Here is a 23,762-nt window from a genome sequence, read left to right as displayed (position 1 = left end):
CTCTCTGGTTCGCCATCACCACAAACACAATCTAATATTGTAAAACTTTATTTCATGGTATTAATGTAACGCAAGCAGACCAGCCATCAAAAAGAAATATAATTTATTACACAAAACTAGATTGGTAAGACAGAGAGGGAAGGGATTCCAAGGAGGAGGGACAGGAAGTGAGGTCGGGGGTAGGGTTTCCCTGGTTACAGGTTCTGACAGCACTGTGGTCGGCTCCGCTGGGCGTCGGAGGTGGGCGGGACGCTGATGTCCACCACGTTGTTGCCAGGGGAGTCGTCGTGGGCGGAGCCATCAAAGAGCTGCTTCTGGGACACGATACGGTAGATCTCTGATGGGGGAGGGGTGGAGAAATTGACAGTGTAAGTGTGTGTCTTCCCCCCCCACACACACACACACACACACACTGCTCTGTGGAGTTTCACACCCGTTGGGGAGCGTACCTATGAGGATGTTCTTGAAGGCCTCCTCTACATTGGTGGAGTCTAATGCTGATGTCTCGATAAACGACAAGTTGTTCTTCTCTGCAGGGGGAGGAGGGTGGAGGACAAGAGGACCCTTAGTGAACATCTGGTAGTGGGTGTATGTTAATGGTAGTTGTCTTAGTGGGTGTGTCCCTGTGAATGCTTGTCCAGTGGGCGTGTCCCTGTGAAGGCGTGTAGTGGGCGTGTCCCTGTGAAGGCGTGTAGTGGGCGTGTCCAGTGGGCGTGTACCTGCAAAGGCGTGCGCCTCGTCGGTGGGCACGGCCCGCAGGTGCCTCAGGTCGCTCTTGTTGCCTAGCAGCATGATGACGATGTTGCTGTCGGCGTGGTCCCTCAGCTCCTTCAGCCAGCGCTCCACATTCTCATAGGTCAGGTGCTTGGCGATGTCATAGACCAGGAGAGCCCCCACCGCCCCCCGGTAGTACCTGAGGGGAGAGGAGGGGGGGGGGGAGGACAGGGAGACAGTCAGGCAGAGAGACAAGCAGGGAGACATTGGATGCACGTATGCATATGGGGACCCTGTGTGTGTGTGTGTGTGTGTGTAAGTGTGTGTGTCCATGTGTGTGCAGGTGTGTGTGTCCATGTGTGTGTGCAGGTGTGTGTCCAGGTGTGTGTCTAGGTGTGTGTGTCCAGGTGTGTGTCCAGGTGTGTGTGTCCAGGTGTGTGTCCAGGTGTGTGTGTCCAGGTGTGTGTCCAGGTGTGTGTCCAGGTGTGTGTGTCCAGGTGTGTGTGCAGGTGTGTGTCCAGGTGTGTGTGTCCAGGTGTGTGTGTCCAGGTGTGTGTGCAGGTGTGTGTCCAGGTGTGTGTGTCCAGGTGTGTGTGCAGGTGTGTGTGTCCAGGTGTGTGTGCAGGTGTGTGTGTCCAGGTGTGTGTGCAGGTGTGTGTGCAGGTGTGTGTTCAGGTGTGTGTGTCCAGGTGTGTGTGCAGGTGTGTGTGTCCAGGTGTGTGTGTCCAGGTGTGTGTCCAGGTGTGTGTCCAGGTGTGTGCAGGTGTGTGTGTCCAGGTGTGTCCAGGTGTGTGTGTCTCACGCGGAGGTGATGGCTCGGTAGCGCTCCTGACCGGCCGTGTCCCAGATCTGAGCCTTGACCGTCTTCCCGTCCACCTGGATGCTGCGCGTGGCGAACTCCACCCCGATGGTGCTCTTACTCTCCAGGTTGAACTCGTTCCTGGTGAACCGGGACAGCAGGTTACTCTTACCTACACCAGAGTCCCCGATCAGCACCACTGGAGCAGAGGAGAGGAGGGGGAGGAGATGGAAGGGGGAGGAGATGGAAGGGGGAGGAGATGGAAGTGGGAGGAGATGGAAGTGGGAGGAGATGGAAGGGTTAGGGAAAGAAGGGAGACAGCGGGGAGAGGAGAAAGAGGGAAAGAGGGAGGAGAGTGAGTAGGAGGAGAAGAGGAAGTAGAGAGAGAGAAGGAGGAGAGAAGCTCCTTTGTTGTGTCTGACAGGAAGAAATAGAGCCTCTCTCTCCCCTCCCCCCGTCCCCTCTCTCACCCCACTACCTCCCCAGGCAGTCTCCTCCACAACGACACTACACATCACCAGCAGCATGACCCAGCTAGACATGTATGTACAGTCATGTATGCATTATCATATATGTAGTCTACAATTTCATCTCTGTAGTATGTACAGATAGTCATGTACAGTGTGATTATAGCAATGGATGTAGCCTAGAGTGTGATGTTTACAGTCATGTATGTGTTGTGTAGTGTATGTTACATGTATGTACAGTAACAGGGAGCTTCTACAGCCAGGCCCCGTGCTGCTGGTGGCGCAGGCGCGAGGGCTGGGCTCAAGGAGATGCAACACAAACACGGGATCAATTAAAAAAATTGATGAAACCATCAACACAACTCGTGTGTGTGTTTGTGTGCATCAACCGGAAAGTGAACCTTGCGTAACCCAACGGGCTTGATACATTTAAAATGACCGACCCTTAAGCTACAACTGCACGTCTTGTGTTTTAGAACGCGGAGATAAAATATGAATCAGTAACTCGTTCTCTTTTCGTCATGAGTTAGTAAAAGTTGAAGCGTCAACAGAAACAGCGGGTGTTGCACGCTACCTATAAATATAGCCGTAGGCGCAGGAATGTTATTGTGACAACAGGAAGAACGAAATCATCCCCATCAACCGATTTCCAGCGAGGCAACGTTGCTTCTCTAACAATTCCAGTACTTAATACGTGCATATGCGGATGACTGGTGTGTCATTGGACAGAATAAAACAATGATGAAATGACTGAACTGACGGAGAAGCTGGCATCATGTTTTACCTTTGAACAAGAAATCGTATTCATCGTCTCTGTTCCCCATTCTAGACGAGGGTTAGTCTCCGACGCTGATCCCGCTAAAGGATGCGTGAAAATGTATTTATCAGCTGTACATACAGAGGATAAAAGTGTACACCGTACAGCCCAACACGATGCGTCACCGGGGTGTCTTAGCAAGCTGGCCGCAGGGAGACATCCCAGCTCTGCAGGAGGGGAGGGGTCCCTGCGTTTCCCATTCCTACCAGCGGGGGGCGGTGTGCTGCGGCGCACACGTTTGCGTGTGGGTAGATAGATAGATAGATAGATAAATACAAACAAACTCATCACAATAGAAAACAATTAAAGTCAAGAAAAAGTCGAGAAAACAGTAGAAAAAAGAAGAGCTGCTAAGACAGCTGCCACTCAGAGCGGCGCTACGTCATGTATGTACTTGTATGTGTGTACGTGAGCTTGTTTCTGTGTGTGCGTAAGCGTGTTTGTGTGTGTGCATGTTTTTGTGTGTCTGTGTGTGTGCGTGCATGCGTGCGCAGGTTCTGGAGGAGGTGACCAAGACTGACCTGGGCAGGAAGATCAAGGAGGGTGTGGAGGAGGTGACCAGGACGGTGCTCCACTCTGCTGAGTCTGTCTCCACGGTTAGGGTTAGGGTCTCCAGGGGAGGAGAACAGCTGGGGCCCTTTGGAACCTTCAAGGCCTTATCACAGGTCTCACACACACACACAGTCTCTCTCTCTTTCTCTCTCACACACAAACACACACACACCATCTCCCAGGTCTCACTCTCTCTCACAGACACAGCACTGTTCTGAGAGGTTACAGGAAGGTCTACATTTCCTGCCAATCGTAGTCTCCATCTTGGCAGCAGGCCTTTCATTTAGAACAACCTACACAATACTTGAAAAGTGTATGAATGAACTGGCCAACGATGCCCAGAATTTCCTGATGAAAGTCCTAAATATAAATGCAAGTGCTGTATAGATAGCTATGGATTATATTATATTTTGTGAAAAGACTTTCACCAGTTATCACTTTATTCTATAGTGTGTTGCAATGTGTCAGCACGATGTAATAGGTCAAAACAGTTTATGAGTTAGAATCTCAGAAGTACTTCAGACACAAGATTAGCATTCTATTTTGCTGTTTGGGATTAAATAATAAAGATGATCGTAGAAGCTCTATTGTCTGTGATAAGGCATTTCGAGATACCTGGTGTACAGTAGCCTTCGCTTTATCAAAATCACTCACTTAATGTTGCAATGTAACAGTAACAGTGAGGATGAAGTCCCCCCTGGTCAGGTGTGAATTAGTGCAGCAGAGAAATTATAAGACTGACAAAAACAATCATATTTTGATGCAGCCCTAAACACCAAGACTCCCTGATGTAAACAGGAAGTCTGTTCCAGAGGAGAGAAGGTCTATACAGGAACACCCTGTTCCAGAGGACAGAGGGTCTATACAGGAACACCCTGTTCCAGAGGACAGAGGGTCTATACAGGAACACCCTGTTCCAGAGGAGAGAAGGTCTATACAGGAACACCCTGTTCCAGAGGACAGAAGGTCTATACAGGAACACCCTGTTCCAGAGGAGAGAAGGTCTATACAGGAACGCCCTGTTCCAGAGGAGAGAGGGTCTATACAGGAACACCCTGTTCCAGAGGACAGAGGGTCTATACAGGAACACCCTGTTCCAGAGGAGAGAAGGTCTATACAGGAACACCCTGTTCCAGAGGAGAGAAGGTCTATACAGGAACACCCTGTTCCAGAGGACAGAGGGTCTATACAGGAACACCCTGTTCCAGAGGACAGAGGGTCTATACAGGAACACCCTGTTCCAGAGGACAGAGGGTCTATACAGGAACACCCTGTTCCAGAGGACAGAGGGTCTATACAGGAACACCCTGTTCCAGAGGAGAGAAGGTCTATACAGGAACACCCTGTTCCAGAGGAGAGAAGGTCTATACAGGAACACCCTGTTCCAGAGGACAGAGGGTCTATACAGGAACACCCTGTTCCAGAGGACAGAGGGTCTATACAGGAACACCCTGTTCCAGAGGACAGAGGGTCTATACAGGAACACCCTGTTCCAGAGGAGAGAAGGTCTATACAGGAACACCCTGTTCCAGAGGACAGAGGGTCTATACAGGAACACCCTGTTCCAGAGGACAGAGGGTCTATACAGGAACACCCTGTTCCAGAGGAGAGAAGGTCTATACAGGAACACCCTGTTCCAGAGGAGAGAAGGTCTATACAGGAACACCCTGTTCCAGAGGACAGAGGGTCTATACAGGAACACCCTGTTCCAGAGGACAGAGGGTCTATACAGGAACACCCTGTTCCAGAGGACAGAGGGTCTATACAGGAACACCCTGTTCCAGAGGAGAGAAGGTCTATACAGGAACCTGGTCTCAGCCTGCTACACACATAACTCATCATAACACCCATGCAACACAGAACTCATCATAACACCCATGCAACACAGAACTCATCATAACACCCATGCAACACACAATTATACACCTTGGCAACTGCTGCACAGGTCCAGGTTTGCTTTATTTGTCAAGTTGTACAAACAATCCAACACAAACAAACACAAACAAGCAACACACAAGTTCAAGTGTGCTGTATTTGTCATTTGAACATACGCAGTACAATGTAACATATCCAGGTGACGTTGCTTGCCTGTCGTGTGGTGGCCTTTACAGCCATATGAGACCTGATAGATCTACAGAGTATATGTATGTAATTGACCTACAGTAGGTGGGATATAGTATCATACTGTATGTTGTGACTACCAATCTGGTAGAACTATCAACAGGTACATTTGGAAAATGAATAATGAGAGCTAAAGTAATTGATCTCTACTTAGTATTCAGTTGCAAACTTTACATTAGAAAGTGCATTCCTAAAACCGACCACTGCAGACATAGCCTCTTGTGACAGTTACATGAGTGTGAGAATGCAGCTCTGAGGACCAGGGAGGCTATTCTACTGGACACAGGGTCACTGAGGAGTCAAACCTAACCCAAAACCCTGGATAGAAGGGCTCAGTGAATGTGGTGTGGAATGTGTACAGGTGGGTCAGTGTGTCAGAGGAGACTGTGTAGAAGGACAGAGTGCCGGCCGGCCAGTCCAGATACACTCCTACTCTGTGGGAGCCCGAGGGGGAGACAGGTATGTCGGTGCTCTTTTTGTTGTGCCAGACACAGTAACTCTTCCCATCACAGACAAGACTCCAGGACACGTCATTGTGTCCGAGCCAACAGTCTTCACCTTTTCCTTTCCTGATGATGCCTTTATACGTTCCTCCTACAGAGACTCCTCCTCCACAGCACTCTACCTCCCAGTAACAGCGACCAGACAGACCCTCTCTACACAGCACCTGTGGCCAGTTGACAAATCTATCTGGGTGATCAGGATACGGCTGCTCATCTCTCCTCCGTGTCACCTTTCGGTTTTCCTCCGACAGAAAGAGGAATCTGTCTGTTGTGTTTGGGTCCAGTGTGACCTCACAGGCATCTGATGGGGGAGACCAAGACACAGACTGACCATCATCGTTCACATTAGAATCTCTCTCTTCCTGTCACTCACCTTCCATTCTCTCTCTCTCCCTCCATCTTTCTCCATTTCTCCCTCACTCTATTGCTGTCTCTCTGGTTCATAGCTCAGTGGTTAGTGCATCTGACTGGGTATCAAGAGGTTGCAGCTTCAAAGCCCCCTTGTGCTTTATGCCCTTTCAGTTCAGTTCAAGAAATAAAACAGGATTAGTTTTCATAATTAGTACTCACATCTCCTGGGCACAGGACGTATCCTCTCCTCTCCACCATGATCTATGCTGTCGGAAGAAGCAGAGAAACTGTGAGGTATATAGTTTACTTATAGTATGTTAACCAGGCCCAGTTCTATACTGTATTTTATCTAATTCTGGTGTCTTCTCTCTAGAAACATTAGTTTTTGAAGTCAATGAAAGCTGAGAGCAATGTAGAGCTTGTGGAAAGAGGGAGGGGTGGAGTCAAAGAGTGGACGTAGATCAAACGGAAACACTGGTTCATCAAACATTTATTACTTGAGTTTTTCCAGTCCAGCAGAGAGTAGCTTCAATCCTTTATCTCCTGGGTGATTGTAGCTCAGGTCCAGTTCCCTCAGAGTGGAGGGGTTGGAACTCAGGGCTGTGGTCAGAAAAACACAGCCTTCCTCTCTGACCAGACAGCCTGACAACCTGTAGAAATATAATTATTAACGTCACAGAGTCCATTTGGGCCTGCTAAGTGTGTCAGCACAAATGGGTTGATTACGAGGTGACTGGTGTCTGTTTAACAACCCACATAAGGTATTATTACATTTTCATTTAGCAGACGCTCTTATCCAGAGCGACTTACAGTAAGTACAGGGACATTCCCCCCGAGGTAAGTAGGGCAAAGTGCCTTGCCCAAGGACACAACGTCATTTTTCACAGCCAGGAATCGAACCGGTAACCTTCAGATTACGAGCCCGACTCCCTAACCGCTCAGCCACCTGACTATCCATCTGCTGGTCTAACCAGTGTTGTTAATGCTAATGATAATTTCTGTTGCCATACAAATGTATACCTAACTGTCAGTTGTAACTCATGAATACTCACCTAAGTGTCTCCAGTTTGCAGAGAGGACTCCCCAGTCCAGCAGAGAGCAGCTTCACGCCTGAATCCCCCAGGTCGTTGCTACTCAGGTCCAGTTCTCTAAGATCTGATGAGGAGGAAAGCGCTGAGGCTAGCGCTTCACAGCACCGTTCTGAGAGGTTACAGTAATTCAGCCTGAAAGACACCAGGAGAACATATTAACATCACCAGGAGAACTTGACATCACGGGGAGAATGCATGTCCATTTATTTGTTAATATTACTGTAGGAGCCATTTTTATATGTTTGGGTTTAGGACACAAATTGTCCACTGGTGGCACTAGTGAGCTTGGGAGGGATGCCTATTTAAGTAGGTACCTTTCAACAGGTAACAGGGGGTGCTCTTATGGGAGGAGCACAAATAGTTTTTGAGCGCACGCGTCTAATCGCTGCACAGTTAAATGCTCTTGCTGCACTTGAAAGTGGATACACAATTTTTGTTTTTTTTGGAGCTTAATTGGACATGGAATTGCAAGTTCATTAGAACAACAATGTGAACAATAAATGGCCATCAAACGCAATGATGACTATTAGAGTCTGATTTCTACCGCCAGCTACGGAGCCGTGTGAGCAGAGAGCGCGTCAGCTATTTCAATAGCCATAGACTGTTTGTTTTTTTAAGTCCAAATAGCAGCCCCTCAGTGGCTTTAATGTATAGGCTTAGCCATTATAGCAAGTCAAAAACGTTGCTCAAAGTAAGTCAGCTTTGCCCAAACATGGAAATTGGAGGAGTTTCATCACGGCGGCGAAGGACATCGGAAGCTGCTGGAAATTGACAGCCTTCACCGAGTCAGCTGTAGCTACCAGCTGATGATCAGCTAGAGGCCGAGCGTCGGATGGCGTACGGTTTAGCGGTGTTAACCACGTTTCAACCATCGGATCAAGATCCCATTCACCTTTGCCAGGAAAGGACCTGCTCTATAAATACTGGACAGCGGAGTCGTTCACGGGTGGCGGGGCAGGGCTCCAACACGAGGTATGAGTAGTGCCACACTAGTCATAAATCCAATGCATTGGTGGTCAAGGGCAAATGAAATTGACTTTGTGAATTACTGGATTGAACTAAACAATGGATAAGCGTGAAACCGCGGACAGTCCCGAGGCTATATTGCGCAGTCGGCTGAAACGAACATTAGCGCGTACGACTGTGATACACTAAAGGACAAAAAGGAAAAACGTGTTGTGAAATTAACTGCTAAAGCACTTTGTGAAAGGCTGGAAAGGTTACAGAGTGACAGAAAGGCTAAGCTAAATAAGGCTAGAAATTTGAGGGAAAAGATACAAGAGATTATACAAAAAGGTGATAATACATCAGAGGTAAAATGTGCTCTTGATGATCCGGTAAAATTGTGTGATGAAGCAAACTGTATTCATGGTTCTTTAATGGGTTTGCTACCTGATGGTGAAAGGGAAAAATATATTGTATGGTTCCAAGCAAAAATGTTTTGTAATAATGATTTTATTTCCAACGTGAAAATGTGGGTAACAGATTCTGAACAAGGTGGAAATAAGGTTGACAATGATGAGGAGGACAGTGTTTCAAATGTTTCAAGCAAGCACACAAGCAAAAAGAGTGTGTGCAGTGGAAAATCAAGCACTGCTTCCTCTGCCAGAGTCAAGGAGGGGTCAGACGGCTCACAACGGGGTCAGATGGCTGAGCGGTTAGGGAGTTGGGCTATTAATCAGAAGGTTGTTGGTTCAATTCTTGGCTGTGAAAAATGACGTGTCCTTGGGCAAGGCACTTCACCCTACTTGCCTCGGGGGGAATGTCCCTGTACTTACTGTAAGTCGCTCTGGATAAGAGCGTCTGCTAAATGACTAAATGTAAATGTAAGGAAGAGGCTGACAGAGCAGCACTGCTCGTTCGAGTGGAAGCTTCAAAGAAAATACAGGCTTTGGAAGAGCAACAGCAAAAGCTAAAAAGGCAAAAGGAACAGCTGGAGCGGGAAGCTTTGCTAGAAGCATCCACTGCTAAATTAGCAGTTTTACAGGCCTCGGACGTGCAAATTGTTTCGAGGGCATCACCAAACGCAATGAATTCTTACCTGAAAAGGGCACAAGGAAAGAAAGCAAGTGAGCTGAATGCAATGGCAAAGGAGTACCAGCCAGTTCAGCTGAACAAACCAGTCATTGCCAGCAACTAACCCAACACCAAAGGTTAAGGAGCCACAGGAGGCTAGGTGGCAACAAAGGATTCAACCAAGGGAGTGGACTGAACCACAGGGCTGGTATTGCCGGCCAGAGATATTCCTCTATTTGATGGGGATCCTCTTCAATATATCTTATTTAAAAGAGTATTCGAACAAGGTGTGGAGGAAAAGGTCTGCACTGGTGACTGCTTGTATTACCTGGAGCAGTTTACTAGAGGGCAGCCAAGGGAACTGGTACGCAGTTGCCAACATGATGAACCTGCTCAAGGCTATGCTCATGCAAAAAGATTGTTGCAGGAACACTTTGGAAATGAATATAAAATAGCTGCTGCATACATGGAAAAGGCTTTGGCTTGGCACTCAATAAAATCAGAAGATGTGAATGCATTACAAGCCTACTCTCTGTTCCTGCGGTCATGTTGTAATGTTATGGAGAAGTTGCGGTACATGCAAGAGTTGGACATGATGAGCAACATGAGAGCAGTGATGTCTAAGTTACCATTTAGGTTAAGAGAGCGATGGAGAACTGTTGCACATGACATTCTGGAAAAATCCAATCGCAGAGCTCTGTTCAAGGATTTGGTTTCATTCATCGAAAAACATGGCAAAGTTCTATCTGACCCTTTATTTGGCGACATTCAGGACACGTCGTCAGGAAATTCTGGATCAAAGGTGGTTAACAGGTTAAAACCACAGACAGCGGCCAGAGTTAAGGGAAATAGCTTTGCAACCACCGTTGCACCTGTGTGGTCAAAGGAAAGCCACAGAGACTTAAAGGCAGTCTCATGTCTCTACAAAGGAATCTATGTTTTTGTTGTTATCAAAGTCACCCTTTGGTAGACTGTCAAAGGTTCAAGAGGAAGAAGCATAGAGATAAAATACACTTTCTGAGGGAGAAAGAGCTCTGCTTCGGTTGCTTATGTGCAGGGCATAGGAGTCGTGACTGCAGTGAGCGTCTGACCTGTAGGAGTTGTGGTCAGAACCATCCAAGTGTGCTTCATATCGACTGGAGAAATGAAGCCAACACAGACAAAGAGCATTCCAAAGAAAAGGTCACATGCAACATCACAGCATCTCATAAAACCTGTGGTCATACAGGGGCCGGTAGGGATCGCTGCCTTCTTTCCATCTTGCCAGTTCAAGTCAAATACATCAAAGGAGACCGGGTAATTAACACCTACGCATTTTTGGACCCTGGCAGTACCGCCACCTTCTGTTCGGAACATCTCATGAAAGGACTCAATCTGGCTGGTAGAAGAACGCACTTTTTGCTGCAAACTATTGGGCAGGAAAAGGTTGTGCCGGCACATAAGTGTTTTGATTTGGAAGTGTCTAGGTTGGAGAGCAAACTCTTCTATAATCTACCAGAAGTCCTCAGCCAAGAGAAAATGCCTGTCAGTACAGATAACATTGTGACCGAAGGATATTTGGCAAAATGGCCATATCTGTCAAAAGTTAAAATCCCCTGCATTAAGGCGAATGTGGACCTGTTGATTGGAAGCAACGCACCCAAGATGTTGGAACTTTGGGAGGTCATTAACAGCCAAGGGGACGGACCATATGCTATGAGGACAGCATTGGGTTGGGTTATTAATGGACCTTTAATAAGGTAACGACTGCAACATTCCTTCAGCAGTCGTCAACAAGATTTCTGTGTCAATATTGGGGGAAATGCTGAGTCAGCAGTATAATCATGAGTTCAATGAGAGAGCTACAGAGGAGAGAGGTCTGTCAAGAGAGGACATCAAGTTCATGAAAATTATGGAAAATTCAGCAATACTTGTAGAGGGTCACTACAGCTTGAAATTGCCCTTCAGAAAGGAAAACATTTCTCTGCCCAACAACTTCTCTGTAGTGAAGCAAAGGCTTCTTAGCCTGAAGAGAAAGTTCCTGAGCAATAAGCAGTATTATGAGGAGTACGTAACATGTCTTAACGATATGATCATCAAAGGATACGCAGAGCGGGTACCTACACACCAGCTGGATCGTAACAGTGGCCAGGTGTGGTGCATCCCTCACCATGGTGTATATCACCCAAAGAAGAGGACGCTAAGGGCTGTATTCGACTGTGGAGCATCATTCAAGGGAACATCATTGAACCAGCAGCTCCTGCAAGGTCCAAATCTCACTAGCACATTGCTTGGAGTCCTGCTCAGATTCAGACAGGAAACTGTAGCGGTCATGGGTGATATACAAGCAATGTTCCATCAGGTTAAGGTGGCTGAGGAGGCCGGGGATTTCCTTCAGTTTCTGTGGTGGTCAGAGGGAGACCTGACCAAAGATGTGGCTGAGTTCCGCATGGCTGTCCATCTGCTTGGAGCGGTGTCCTCTCCGAGGTGTGCCAGCTTTGCACTAAGGAAAACAGCCGATGACAGTCAGGCTTTCCACCTGAAGTTGTTCAAACTGTTAAGGAGAACTTTTACGTTGATGATTGTTTGAAAAGTATGGACTCCAATGAAGAAACTACTCCTTTGGTCAAACATCGAATTGCTCTTTGCAAAAAAGGAGGATTTATGCTGACCAAATGGATGAGTAACAGTCGCACAATGTTGCAAACTATACCTGAGGAACATAGGGCAAAGGATCTGATGGCACTGAATCTTGACAGGGACACTCTTCCTGTTGAGCGAGCTTTGGGTCTGCAGTGGTGTGCTGAGACTGATTCCTTCCAGTTCAAAATGGAAGTTCCTCAAAGATCTTCCACCAGATGTGGAATTCTGTCAGTGACAAGCTCTGTTTATGATCCCCTCGGATTTCTTGCACAAGTGGTGTTGCCTGCCAAAATCATTTTACAGGACCTTTGCAGAAGAAATGTTGGATGGGATGAAACCATACCTCAGGACATGTTGCATCAGTGGACTAAATGGTTGAAGACTTGGACGTGTTGTCTAAGGTTGAGAGGTGCATTAAACCTAACGGATTTGGCAACTCCAAAAAGGCCTAGCTTCATAATTTTTCAGATGCTAGTGAAGCAGGATATGGAGTAGTCACTTACCTAAGGATGCAGAATGACAGAGGAAACGTCCATCTTGCATTCCTGACGGGAAAAAAGGCCAGAGTTACACCTTGAAGACGATCACCATTCCTCGTCTTGAGCTGACTGCAGCCATCCTTGCTGTTCGTGTTGACCTGATGCTGAAGAGTGAATTAAGGCTCCAGTTGCAAGAGTCAGTCTTTTGGACTGATAGCACAGCAGTGCTTAAGTACATAAAAAAATTAGGACGGTTTCATACCTTTGTGGCTAACAGGCTCATGACAATCAGGGAAGCCACCAAAACATCCAAATGGCGACATGTTGGCTCCAAGGAAAAGCCAGCAGATGACGCATATTGAGGAGTGAGGGTTGGAGATTTCATGCACGGTCATAAATGGATTGGTGGTCCAGAGTTTTTGCAGGGACCAGAAGAGGACTGTCCGGCAAATGTTGTGACAACTGCAATAGGCGCATATGACTTGGAAGTAAAGCAGGAAGCCAAAGTGAATATTGTTAGGGTGGACGGCTCACCTGATGCCACCAATCGACTACTGACCTACTTTTCAGATTGGAGGAAGCTGAAAGTAGCAGTGGCTTGGTTCCTCAAGATCAGAAAGGCTCTTTTGGAGATGAGTCACAGGAGGCGTGTGCCAGTAGCTCAATGTCGCCAAAAGAAACAAGGGCAGCATTTGTCGACAGGGGATCTTTTGGAGGCCGAGCATGCCATTATTCAATATTGTCAGCAACAACAATTTGCAGAGGAGATTTCTATGTTGGCATCTGGAAAACCCACAATGAGGCAGAGTGCTATCTACAGGTTGGACCCATATATGGATAATGGGCTTCTGAGAGTTGGAGGACGGTTGACAAAAGGCTCATTACCAGAGGAAATGAAACATCCAATTATCCTCTCAAAGTATCAACACATAGCCACGCTCATCATCAGGTACATGCATCAACAGCTTGGCCATAGTGGTCGTAACCATACGCTGTCCACGTTGAGGACAAAAAAAAATGGGTTACAGGTGCTTACTCAGCTGTGAGGGAAAATCATAACAGAATGTTCCTTCTGTAGAAGATACAATGGCAGAATGATGGAGCAAAAGATGGCAGATTTGCGAAAGGAGAGGATTCTTCCTAATCTTACGCCATTTACTAACGTTGGAATCGACTATTTTGGACCACTCGAGGTGAGGAGAGGACAAGGGACAGCTAAGCGCTATGGAGTGATATTCACTTGTATGGCAAGCAGAGCAGTACATTTGGAAGTGGCAAATTCTCTGGATACAGATGCATGTATTAATGCTTTGCGCCGTTTTATTGCTAGGAGAGGTCATGTTGCTCGCATCCAATCAGACAATGCAACTAACTTCAAAGGAGCGGAAAAGGAGCTAAGGGAGGCTCTGTCAACTCATCAAATCATGCACAGATTCAAGGAGTGTTGCAACAACATGGAATCAGGTGGTGTTTCAATCCTCCTGCAGGCTCACATCATGGTGGTGTATGGGAGCGTGTAATCCGCATGATAAGAAGAATTCTCAGTTCCGTTCTTCGACAGCAGATGTTGGAAGAGGATGGGCTTTCTACAGTTGTGTGAGGCTGAGGCCATTTTAAATGATCGGCCTATCACCAAGCTGTCGGATGATCCACATGATCTTGAGCCACTCACTCCCAACCATATTCTTCTAATGAAAGGGAAACCATCATTACCACCTGGATCGTTTGAATCGCATGATCTGTATGTAAAGCGAAGATGGAAGCAAGTTCAGTACATTTCTGATCTTTTCTGAAAACGTTGGATACGTGAATATCTACCTTTGCTGCAGGAAAGACAAAAATGGAATCAAACAGCAAGAAACCTAAAACCAGGAGATGTTATTGTCATAATGGAGTCTGATTTCTACCGCCAGCTACGGAGCAGTGTGAGTGAGCAGAGAGCGCGTCAGCTATTTCAATAGCCATAGACTGTTTGTTTTTTACGTCCAAATAGCAGTGGCTTTAACTTATAGGCTTAGCCATTATAATTAAATTAATCTTTCAAGGTGTTGGAGCTGAACTATGACCAAAACAATTCCTTCTCCTGCAGTGACATCTGGTGAGAGGTCATGACTCCTAACATGTTCATCTGAGCAGAGGTCAGGGGTCACCACTACTAACGTGTTCATCTGAGCAGAGGTCAGAGGTCACCATTACTAATATATTCAGCTTGTGACCTCACGTTAGCTGGTGTGTACAATTACAAAAAAAACATGTGAACATTGTGGAGAACAGAGAAGTTAGAATGCAATTGTCAGAATATTGTTTTATAGATTTGTTTTATCTACTTATCAACGGAAACTAATAGTTGCATCTCATCCTTGTCAGATAGTTTATACTCAACTTTGTCAACTTTGTCTAATTAAAGCATGCAAATACAGTGTCTGTGTGGTTGAATTATCAGTTAATTAGTCAGACCTAAGTGTCTCCAGTTTGCAGAGAGGACTCTCCAGTCCAGCAGAGAGCAGCTTCACGCCTGAATCCCCCAGGTCGTTGCTACTCAGGTCCAGTTCTCTAAGATCTGAGGAGGAAAGCGCTGAGGCTAGCGCTTCACAGCACCTTTCTGAGAGGTTACAGTCATTCAGCCTGAAAGACACCAGAAGAACATGACATCACCAAGAGAACATGACATCACCAGGAGAACATGACATCACCAAGAGAACATGACATCACCAGGAGAACATGACATCACCAGGAGAACATGACATCACCGGGAGAACACATGACATCACCGGGAGAGAACACGACATTACCAAGAGAACATGACATCACCAGGAGAACTTGACATCACAAGGAGAACTTGACATCGCCAGGAGAACATGACATCACCAGGAGAACACATGACATCACCAGGAGAACATGACATCACCGGGAGAACATGTGACATCAACAGCTCCTTGTTGTCATGTATTGATAGAATAGCCACTTAAAAATGTCAGAGAGAAAATTTTTGATATACAGCTCTGGAAAAAAAAATTGACCACTGCATCCTTTTCTTTCTTTTAAAAATAAGTTGAGAAAGGACAATTTTGAGTGAAGAACAGTCAGGTGGCTGAGCGGTGAGGGAATCGGGCTAGTAATCCGAAGGTTGCCAGTTCGATTCCCGGTCATGCCAACTGACGTTGTGTCCTTGGGCAAGGCACTTCACCCTACTTGCCTCGGGGGAATGTCCCTGTACTTACTGTAAGTCGCTCTGGATAAGAGCGTCTGCTAAATGACTAAATGTAAATGTATAGTAAAACTATCCCTTATACTTACAGAGCATTTCTGGAGGCTTTGACCGCTGGCAGCAGCCCCATTAGACCTTCCTCTGATCTAGAGTATTTCTTCAGGTCAAACACATCAAGCTTCTCTTCTGAAGTCAGCAACACAAAGGCTAAAGCTGACCACTGTGTAGATGAGAGGTTCTCACTGGAGAGACTTCCTGACCTCAGGTAGTATTGGATCTCATTAACTAGAGAACGGTCATTGAGTTCATTCAGACAGTGGAACAGATTCATGCATCTCTCTGGAGAGGGATTCTCCCTGATCTTCTCCTTGATGTACCTGACGGTCTCCTGGTGGCTCAGTGAGCTGCTGCTTGTCTGTCTCAGCAGGCCTCGGAGGAGCTTCTGATTGGACTCCAATGAGAGGCCCAGGAGGAAGCGGAGGAAAAGGTCCAGCTGTCCATTCTTGCTCTGCAAGGCCTTGTCCACAGCACTCTTGTAGAAAGACTCGGGTGGGGTGGCAGGTATATTCAAGAAAGTCAGCATTGTGCCGCAAAGGGTTTGATGTTCAGCCATTGGATTCTTGTTGTTGATGATGAATGATACAAACACAGCAGCCAGAAACTCCTGAAAGCTCAGATGGACAAAGCAGAACACCTTCTCCTGGAAGATCTGACTCTCCTCTCTGAAGATCTGTGTGAACACTCCTGAGTACACTGAGGCATCACAGACATCAATTTCACACTCTCTCAGGTCCTCCCAATAGAAAATCAGATTGCCTTTGTCCAGCTGTTGAATAGCCAGTTTTCCCAGTGACAGAATGCTCCGAATGCTCTCTTCATCCCAGTCTGCATCTGCCTCAGTTTTCTTCTGATACTTCACTTTCTTCTGTTTGGTCTGCAACAACAGGAAGTGTGTGTACATCTCAGTCAGGGTCTTGGGCATCTTGCCCCTCTTCTCTGATCTCAGCATGTGTTCAAGGACTGTAACAGAAATACAAGAGAAGACGGGTATGTGGCACATGATGTAAAGACTTCTTGATGTCTTGATGTGTGAGATGATTCTCCTGGCCATATCCTCATCCCGGCATCTCTTCATGATGTACTCCTCCTTCTGTGGGTCATTGAACCCTCTTATCTCCGTTACTAGGTCAACACACTCAGAAGGGATCTGATTGGCTGCTGCAGGTCGAGTGGTTATCCAGACGAGAGCAGAGGGAAGCAGTTTCCCCTGGATGAGGTTGGTCAGCAGCACATCCACTGAGGTGGACTCTGTGATGTCACTCTGGCTCCTGTTATCTGTGAAGGCTAAAGGGAGTCGGCACTCATCCAGACCGTCGAAGACAAACAGAATGCTGCGTGCGTCACGGATGAAGATCCCCGTTTCTGTGAATCCTGCAGAGAAGGGACGAAGCAGTCCAATCAGACTGATCTCTTCTCCGGCCATCAAATTCAGTTCTCGGAACGGGAGCGGGAAGATGAGCTGGATTTCCTGGTTGGCTTTTCCATCAGCCCAGTCCATGATGAACTGTGCCACAGAAACTGTTTTTCCAATTCCAGCCACTCCCTTTGTTAGAACAGTTCTGATGGTGTGTTCTGGTGTGTCTCGTCCAGCTGAGGGTTTAAAGATGTCATTGTATTTGATGGGTGTCTCTTGTCTTGCCGACTTCCTGAATGCTGTTTGAATATGTCTCACCTCATGTTCATAATTGACCTCTCCACTCTCCCCCTCTGTGATGTAGAGATCTGTGTAGATGTCACTGAGAAGAGTTGGGTTTCCATGTTGATCGATTCCCTCAATCACAGTTTGAAACTTTCTCTTCAGTTCTGATTTGAGTTCCAGACCCAGCTCATCCAAAGGATCTAAGAAAGAGGCCATATTTATTGACAGGGATTTGGTTTCTTAGATTAAGTGATTGATAGTCATCAAAGACATTCAGTTCGATATGATGATATCAGATGGATTATGTTCATGAACATTCAAGGGGCCTTCATTGACTAATTATGGAGTATCTTACTTCTCTGCAGTGTTCCTTTGAGCACATTCTGGTTACTGTTCCTCTGACACTCGCATCTGTTTAAGATGAACACAAACATGAACACCAGACATCACATCACACACTTCAATCTGGTCACAGATATAATCTGCAAGGTGCAGGACCAATACATACAAAATGTATTTGTCCTTGCTGCTAGTGTCCTTTTGAATTACAATATGTAATTCTATATTTGTGTTATGTTTTTTTAGTTAATTGTTTGTGAATGGATTGTATGTTCTGCTGGCTGTGCAACAAATCACCCATTGAGGATAATAGAAAAATGGTTACCTTACTGTTAATACTACACAATGCCACACATCTTCTTACCCTTGTTCAGTAGGAATGTCTTTGTTTCTGAATGCAACAGGTTGACACACAGACAAGTCACTCTTCATGGACACACAGCTGGGTACAGGTGAGGCTGCTCTCTCCTGTCTGATGCTTGGTTCAGTAGTAATATGTTTGTCTCCGAAAACAACAGGTGCCTCCATAGACCAGTTACTCTTCATGGACACACAGCTGGGTACAGGTGAGGCTGGTCTCTCCTGTCGGATGCTTGGTTCAGTAGTAATATGGTTGTCTCCGAACACAACAGGTGCCTCCATAGACCAGTTACTCTTCATGGACACACAGCTGGGTACAGGTGAGGCTGGTCTCTCCTGTCGGATGCTTGGTTCAGTAGTAATATGGTTGTCTCCGAACACAACAGGTGCCTCCATAGACCAGTTACTCTTCATGGACACACAGCTGGGTACAGGTGAGGCTGCTCTCTCCTGCTGGATTGGGCTTCAACACAACAGACAACAGGAACACACCTTCAGTCTCTCATATGTTCCGAGTAATGATCACAATTAAAAACAAAAACTGTATTAGATGAGTTACGGTTTGTGAAAAGCTCCAAAAAAGGAAATTCAAATAACCACCACAATCCTAACTACAGATGTACAAACTAATTATTTTGTGATATGATATAGTACACCTACATAGCAGTGCTGTAACAGGTGTAAAAGCTGTGTATTGGAATAAACCTATGGCCAAAAGCCAAATAGCCTTTTTGTTCATATTTAAAGAATGATGATTATAGTTTCAATGCTTCCCTGATATTTGTTATTGTTCAAATGTAACGATTCAGATTGGCATCTTAGCCACTGATTGGTAACTTGGCACACCCATTGTTATTTGGGTTGTGGTGCGAGTAACAAGGGGGAACTGAACAATGGAGTCACAGCCTTAGTTGAGAGCAAACAGTTTTTAACCATCTCCTATGTATCTACGTCATCTTATACATCTACTTTTAATTTTCACACTTGACATTATATGTTTATTGTGCTGACCTACAACGTTTTAGGTAAGATATTACATTTCATTAATTTCAACAACAAACATCCGCATAGGGAAACATAGGTGAGGTGCTTTAATATTACTCTTCTATCACTTGTGCTGTAAGGTATTAAAACAAATTGGGCAGTGGTGTGGATTTACCATGTAAGTTGATGTGCCACAAGCCTTTGTGATTAGTGGTGATATGGCATAAATACCAGCAATTGTTTTTTGAGATTTTGAATGGAAGTGCAGCTGAGCTCTGAGATGGACAACAGGCCTTAACAATTATGGATTCTCATCTTACCTCTTAGTTTTGGTGTTCATGTCATGTTCTCCAAACAGGCTCATGTTCAAGTCAGTGGCCCCCTTCTCTTTCTCCCCAGAGTGACTCATTTCATCATCCTTCAGAGGCCACATGCTAGATAGAGAGAGATGAACAGGTTTACAGGAGAGGTGGGCATCAAGATGACATGTTTTTATATGCAGAACAAGGGTTAGGTTTAGGGTTAGGAACAAGGGTTAGGGTTAGGAACAAGGGTTAGGGTTAGAAACAAGGCCTCAGTACACAAACCACTGTACTTTACCAATAGATCATTATCAGTAGGCTACTACCAGCCTCTGGTGTATGCCTTGTGAATACCCCCACAGTGGACGTATACCCCCACAGTGGACATATACCCCCACAGTGGACAGCACTACTACAAATCGGCTAAAAACTACACCCCCCTTTTTGGCAACTCAGGACTACAAATCCGCTAAAAACTACACCCCCTTTCTGGCAACTCAGGACTACAAATCCCTAACCCGGACTAACCCTAGTTTTTCAGGCACACCATCTCCTAAGCTCCGGGGAGTCAGGTGGCTGAGCGGTTAGGGAATCGGGCTAGTAATCTGAAGGTTGCCGTGCAAAATGACGTTGTGTCCTTGGGCACTTCACCCTACTTGCCTCAGTGGAATGTCCCTGTACTTACTGTAAGTCGCTCTGGATAAGAGCGTCTGCTAAATGACTAAATGTAAGTCATTCGTTTGGTCCGCACCACAGTTTCAGACCAGTCCATTGTCCTATGAGGAATACTGGCAGCTATGGGCATGGTTTGATGTTAGCCTGTGATAGACAGATGGTTCATCCAATAACCTGGCAGGTATTTCTTGTGGCGGATTTTTTCAGAAAAGCTTCCAAGGACGACTTCCCAGATAGTTATGTGTAACAAACCACCCGTCGGGTTAGAATTCCAGAGCTGCCTTTGTGCTAGTGTTGGTTTCCTGGGTAGGAAACCATCTCAGGAATGAGGAACCTTTTCTTGTCTGGCAGTAACCATGATTACTCTGAAAGCTCAGTCCTAACAACAATATTGCCTCTGTGGTCTGTGGAAACCTTCTCAAGTCAGAGGAAATGCTGTTGTTTTCAGACATGGGAGGTGTGAGGAGCCTCGTGAATGGTGCCGTGGAAACAGGTTGGTTGTGAGTAAATGTACAGAATGTACGTATTTATTGAATGTATAGAATGCATGTGCAATGTTTTAGGTGAATGTGTAGAATGTAGGCTATTTGGTGGATGTACAGATAGAATGTTGAAAATACTGAATGTGCAAGTGATATGTTTAATGGAAGGTGGGGTCAAAGACACGTGTATCCAGGATGGATAATAAAGTTTTATTCTACTCTATGATTTAAAAGCATGGTTGGTATAAATAATTCAAGCCAAACAAACACCAAGATTCACCTCTGACAGTGACATGTACCAATGCATCTGTTCATTCCAGAAACATGACTGTCTCGTTGTTTTACACTGGTATCCTGTTGTGCAACACTCCTACCACCACACCTGAAGCTAAGCTAACCTGCTGTAGCTCACAGCCTACCACCACACCTGAAGCTAAGCTAACCTGCTGTAGCTCACAGCCTACCACCACACCTGAAGCTAAGCTAACCTGCTGTAGCTCACAGCCTACCACCACACCTGAAGCTAAGCTAACCTGCTGTAGCTCACAGCCTACCACCACACCTGATGCTAAGCTAACCTGCTGTAGCTCACAGCCTACCACCACACCTGAAGCTAAGCTAACCTACTGTAGCTCACAGCCTACCACCACACCTGAAGCTAAGCTAACCTGCTGTAGCTCACAGCCTACCACCACACCTGAAGCTAAGCTAACCTGCTGTAGCTCACAGCCTACCACCACACCTGAAGCTAAGCTAACCTGCTACCATTTGCTCTCCAGTCAATAGAGGGTCAAAATACTCAAATGAAATTAAAGCAGATCAATGATACAGCATCTATAATTTCTTTGAGGAACTTGTATTCATTACAATCTGCCGTTTTCATACTTACATCACTACTGTGATGGATATAAAAAAAATCAGAAGTTCTACAGCCTTGGATTAACCCATAATTTAACCCAAATAGTATTTATCCCTATTTGAAAGGATCAGACATGATTTCCACCTGGACTGGCAGTAAATAAGTAACCCTCTACCCTAACCCTATACTCTCCAACATGTGAACAGACAACATTCAACTGACCTTTATAAAACGGTGTCACCATCCACCTGCTCCCTGTGCTCCATCTTGTTCTGTGTTTAGTAACTCTAGTAACACTGCCAGCCTTATCACCTGGAGGACCTCCTCAAACTCACCTGACTGCAATCCTCAAGACTATTGTCTCTGCTGTGGGAACCATCACAAAGCCTGGAATGTACAGAATACGCCCTCACACAAACACGCACACTCATAGATACACTCACACACAAACACAGATACAAACACTAATACACACAGATACACTTGTGCATGGCCTCATCCTGGCCTCCACCCTGGCCTTATCTTGGCCTCCATGGCCTCTCATACACACACAAACCATGGCCTCTCATACACACACAAACCATGGCCTCTCATACACACACAAACCATGGCCTCTCATACACACACAAACCATGGCCTCTCATACACACACAAACCATGGCCTCTCATACACACACAAACCATGGCCTCTCATACACACACAAACCATGGCCTCTCATACACACACAAACCATGGCCTCTCATACACACACAAACCATGGCCTCTCATACACACACAAACCATGGCCTCTCATACACACACAAACCATGGCCTCTCATACACACACAAACCATGGCCTCTCATACACACACAAACCATGGCCTCTCATACACACACAAACCATGGCCTCTCATACACACACAAACCATGGCCTCTCATACACACACAAACCGGAGGTTGGTGCTGCCCCCTAGTGGTAGAACAGACATCTGAAACAACCAGGACAGGAAGTGTGCAGCTCATAGTATCATATCAGTGTTTATTCTGGTATTGAGGGTTGGATGTTGTATTGAATCCTGGTTGGTGGTTTAGAGGGAGAAACCTGAGGTGTAAGATCCCCTGATTCCTCTTGTGGGAACACTTTCAAGAGGACACGTTCAGTTCAACCTTCCCTCCAGAGAACATTTTAGGTCAAATACTTAATGTAGAGGTTGTCAGTCCTCTGAATCTTACAAACCTGTCATGAGAGACAGACAGGGTGAGCCCTGGGCTCGAGTGTACCTGCCAGTCCCAGGTGCATTGTGGGTGTTCCTCTGAGATCAGGGCTCCCAATAAGCCCAGAGGGCTCCCCCCTCTCCTCCACCCCCTCCTCCTCTCTTCCCCCTCCCCTCCTCCTCTCCTCTCCTCCCCCTCTCTTCCCCCTCCCCTCCTCCTCTCCTCTCCTCCCCCTCCCCTCCTCCTCTCCTCCCCCTCCCCTCCTCCTCTCCTCTCCTCTCCTCCCCCTCTACTCTCCTCTCCTCCCCCTCTCCTCGCCCTCTCCTCGCCCTCTCCTCAGACCTGTGGTGTGTAAGCTGCAGCTTCTACAACTGCAGCTTAGCTGCATTATTACTGTATTATATAACTGTATCACTATGCTATACTACTGAGATTCTCTTCTATTAGATTCTATTGTAACGTGGCTCTATAACTGTAGCTCAGACATTCACTGTTAGCCTGTTGACTGAGCCCTTTCAGCAGGAGGCTGAGGGCCAGAGAGGAGTCTCTTGTGTTCCAGTTTAATGGATTCTGGTTAGGATGAGCAGCAGGCTTCTGGCCCCGGGCAGCCACATGAAGACAGTCTTCACAGCATCCCTGTAGCAGCCATGCCAGGCTGGACCTCGGTCTAACCATCAGACCCATAGGAGATCCTGTCATTTAGACATTTATAATCCTTACATTCACAGCCTTTAAGTGTGTGTGTGTGTGTGTATGCATGTGTGAGGCTGTGTGTATGAAAGTCATCGCGCATATGTGTGATAGTCTGTTTATGTGAATGTGTGTGTGTGTGTGTAAGAGAGTCTCTATGTATGTGTGTGTGTGTGTGTGACAGTGAGAGAGGGGTTGGTAAGGAGGAGGGTGGTGGTGACAGGGAATAGACAGAGGCAGATGCATGTTGGGAGGCAGGGGAGCGGACGGACACTGCAACTAGAACAGTCTCATTCAGAAGGACTCTACCTGGTTCTAGAACAGTCTTATTCAGAAGGACTCTACCTGGTTCTAGAACAGTCTTATTCAGAAGGACTCTACCTGGTTCTAGAAAAGTCTTATTCAGAAGGACTCTACCTGGTTCTAGAAAAGTCTTA

At 46.3% G+C, this 23,762-nt stretch overlaps 2 protein-coding genes across 3 annotated transcripts; both read right to left on the bottom strand.

Moving 5' to 3' along the window:
- Positions 1-32: 32 nt before the first annotated feature.
- Positions 33-3,063, bottom strand: LOC134036743 (ras-related protein Rab-11B-like). Its single transcript, XM_062481817.1, has 5 exons — positions 2,765-3,063; positions 1,517-1,712; positions 720-913; positions 450-530; positions 33-337 (listed from the first exon to the last, which is right to left on the bottom strand). Exons 1-5 carry the CDS (start codon positions 2,802-2,804, stop codon positions 195-197), a joined length of 654 nt encoding a protein of 217 aa, XP_062337801.1. The 5' UTR covers positions 2,805-3,063; the 3' UTR covers positions 33-194.
- Positions 3,064-5,289: 2,226 nt separating this feature from the next.
- LOC134036725 (protein NLRC3-like) lies at positions 5,290-21,778 on the bottom strand. 2 transcript variants are annotated; one of them, XM_062481781.1, is made up of 10 exons: positions 21,663-21,778; positions 19,443-19,556; positions 18,143-18,601; positions 17,795-17,850; positions 15,830-17,639; positions 14,990-15,157; positions 7,377-7,547; positions 6,822-6,974; positions 6,544-6,590; positions 5,290-6,274 (listed from the first exon to the last, which is right to left on the bottom strand). In XM_062481781.1, exons 2-10 carry the CDS (start codon positions 19,553-19,555, stop codon positions 5,739-5,741), a joined length of 3,513 nt encoding a protein of 1,170 aa, XP_062337765.1. In that variant the 5' UTR covers position 19,556; positions 21,663-21,778; the 3' UTR covers positions 5,290-5,738. The 2 variants fall into 2 exon arrangements, with proteins under 2 accessions (XP_062337765.1, XP_062337766.1); XM_062481782.1 differs by lacking the exon at positions 14,990-15,157.
- Between the last annotated feature and the right edge of the window lie 1,984 nt (positions 21,779-23,762).

The sequence above is a fragment of the Osmerus eperlanus genome, chromosome 16 (assembly GCF_963692335.1).
Source record: "Osmerus eperlanus chromosome 16, fOsmEpe2.1, whole genome shotgun sequence".
NCBI lineage: Eukaryota > Metazoa > Chordata > Actinopteri > Osmeriformes > Osmeridae > Osmerus > Osmerus eperlanus.
Note: the sequence above shows the minus strand (reverse complement) of the source record. Positions and strands in the feature narration are given on the sequence as shown.

Bases quoted from the DNA above. Each gene is read 5' to 3' on its own strand.
- LOC134036725 (XM_062481781.1), bottom strand. From the start codon at position 19,555: ATGTGGCCTCTGAAGGATGATGAAATGAGTCACTCTGGGGAGAAAGAG. The intron at 17,851-18,142 runs GTAAGAAGATGT...CATCTTAAACAG, and splicing joins GACATTCCTACTGAACAAGG to ATGCGAGTGTCAGAGGAACA. The intron at 15,158-15,829 runs GTAAGTATAAGG...GGTGTCTTTCAG, and splicing joins AAAGCCTCCAGAAATGCTCT to GCTGAATGACTGTAACCTCT.
- LOC134036743 (XM_062481817.1), bottom strand. From the start codon at position 2,804: ATGGGGAACAGAGACGATGAATACGATTTCTTGTTCAAAG. The intron at 1,713-2,764 runs GTAAAACATGAT...CCTCTGCTCCAG, and splicing joins ATACGATTTCTTGTTCAAAG to TGGTGCTGATCGGGGACTCT. The intron at 338-449 runs GTACGCTCCCCA...CTCCCCCATCAG, and splicing joins CTTCAAGAACATCCTCATAG to AGATCTACCGTATCGTGTCC.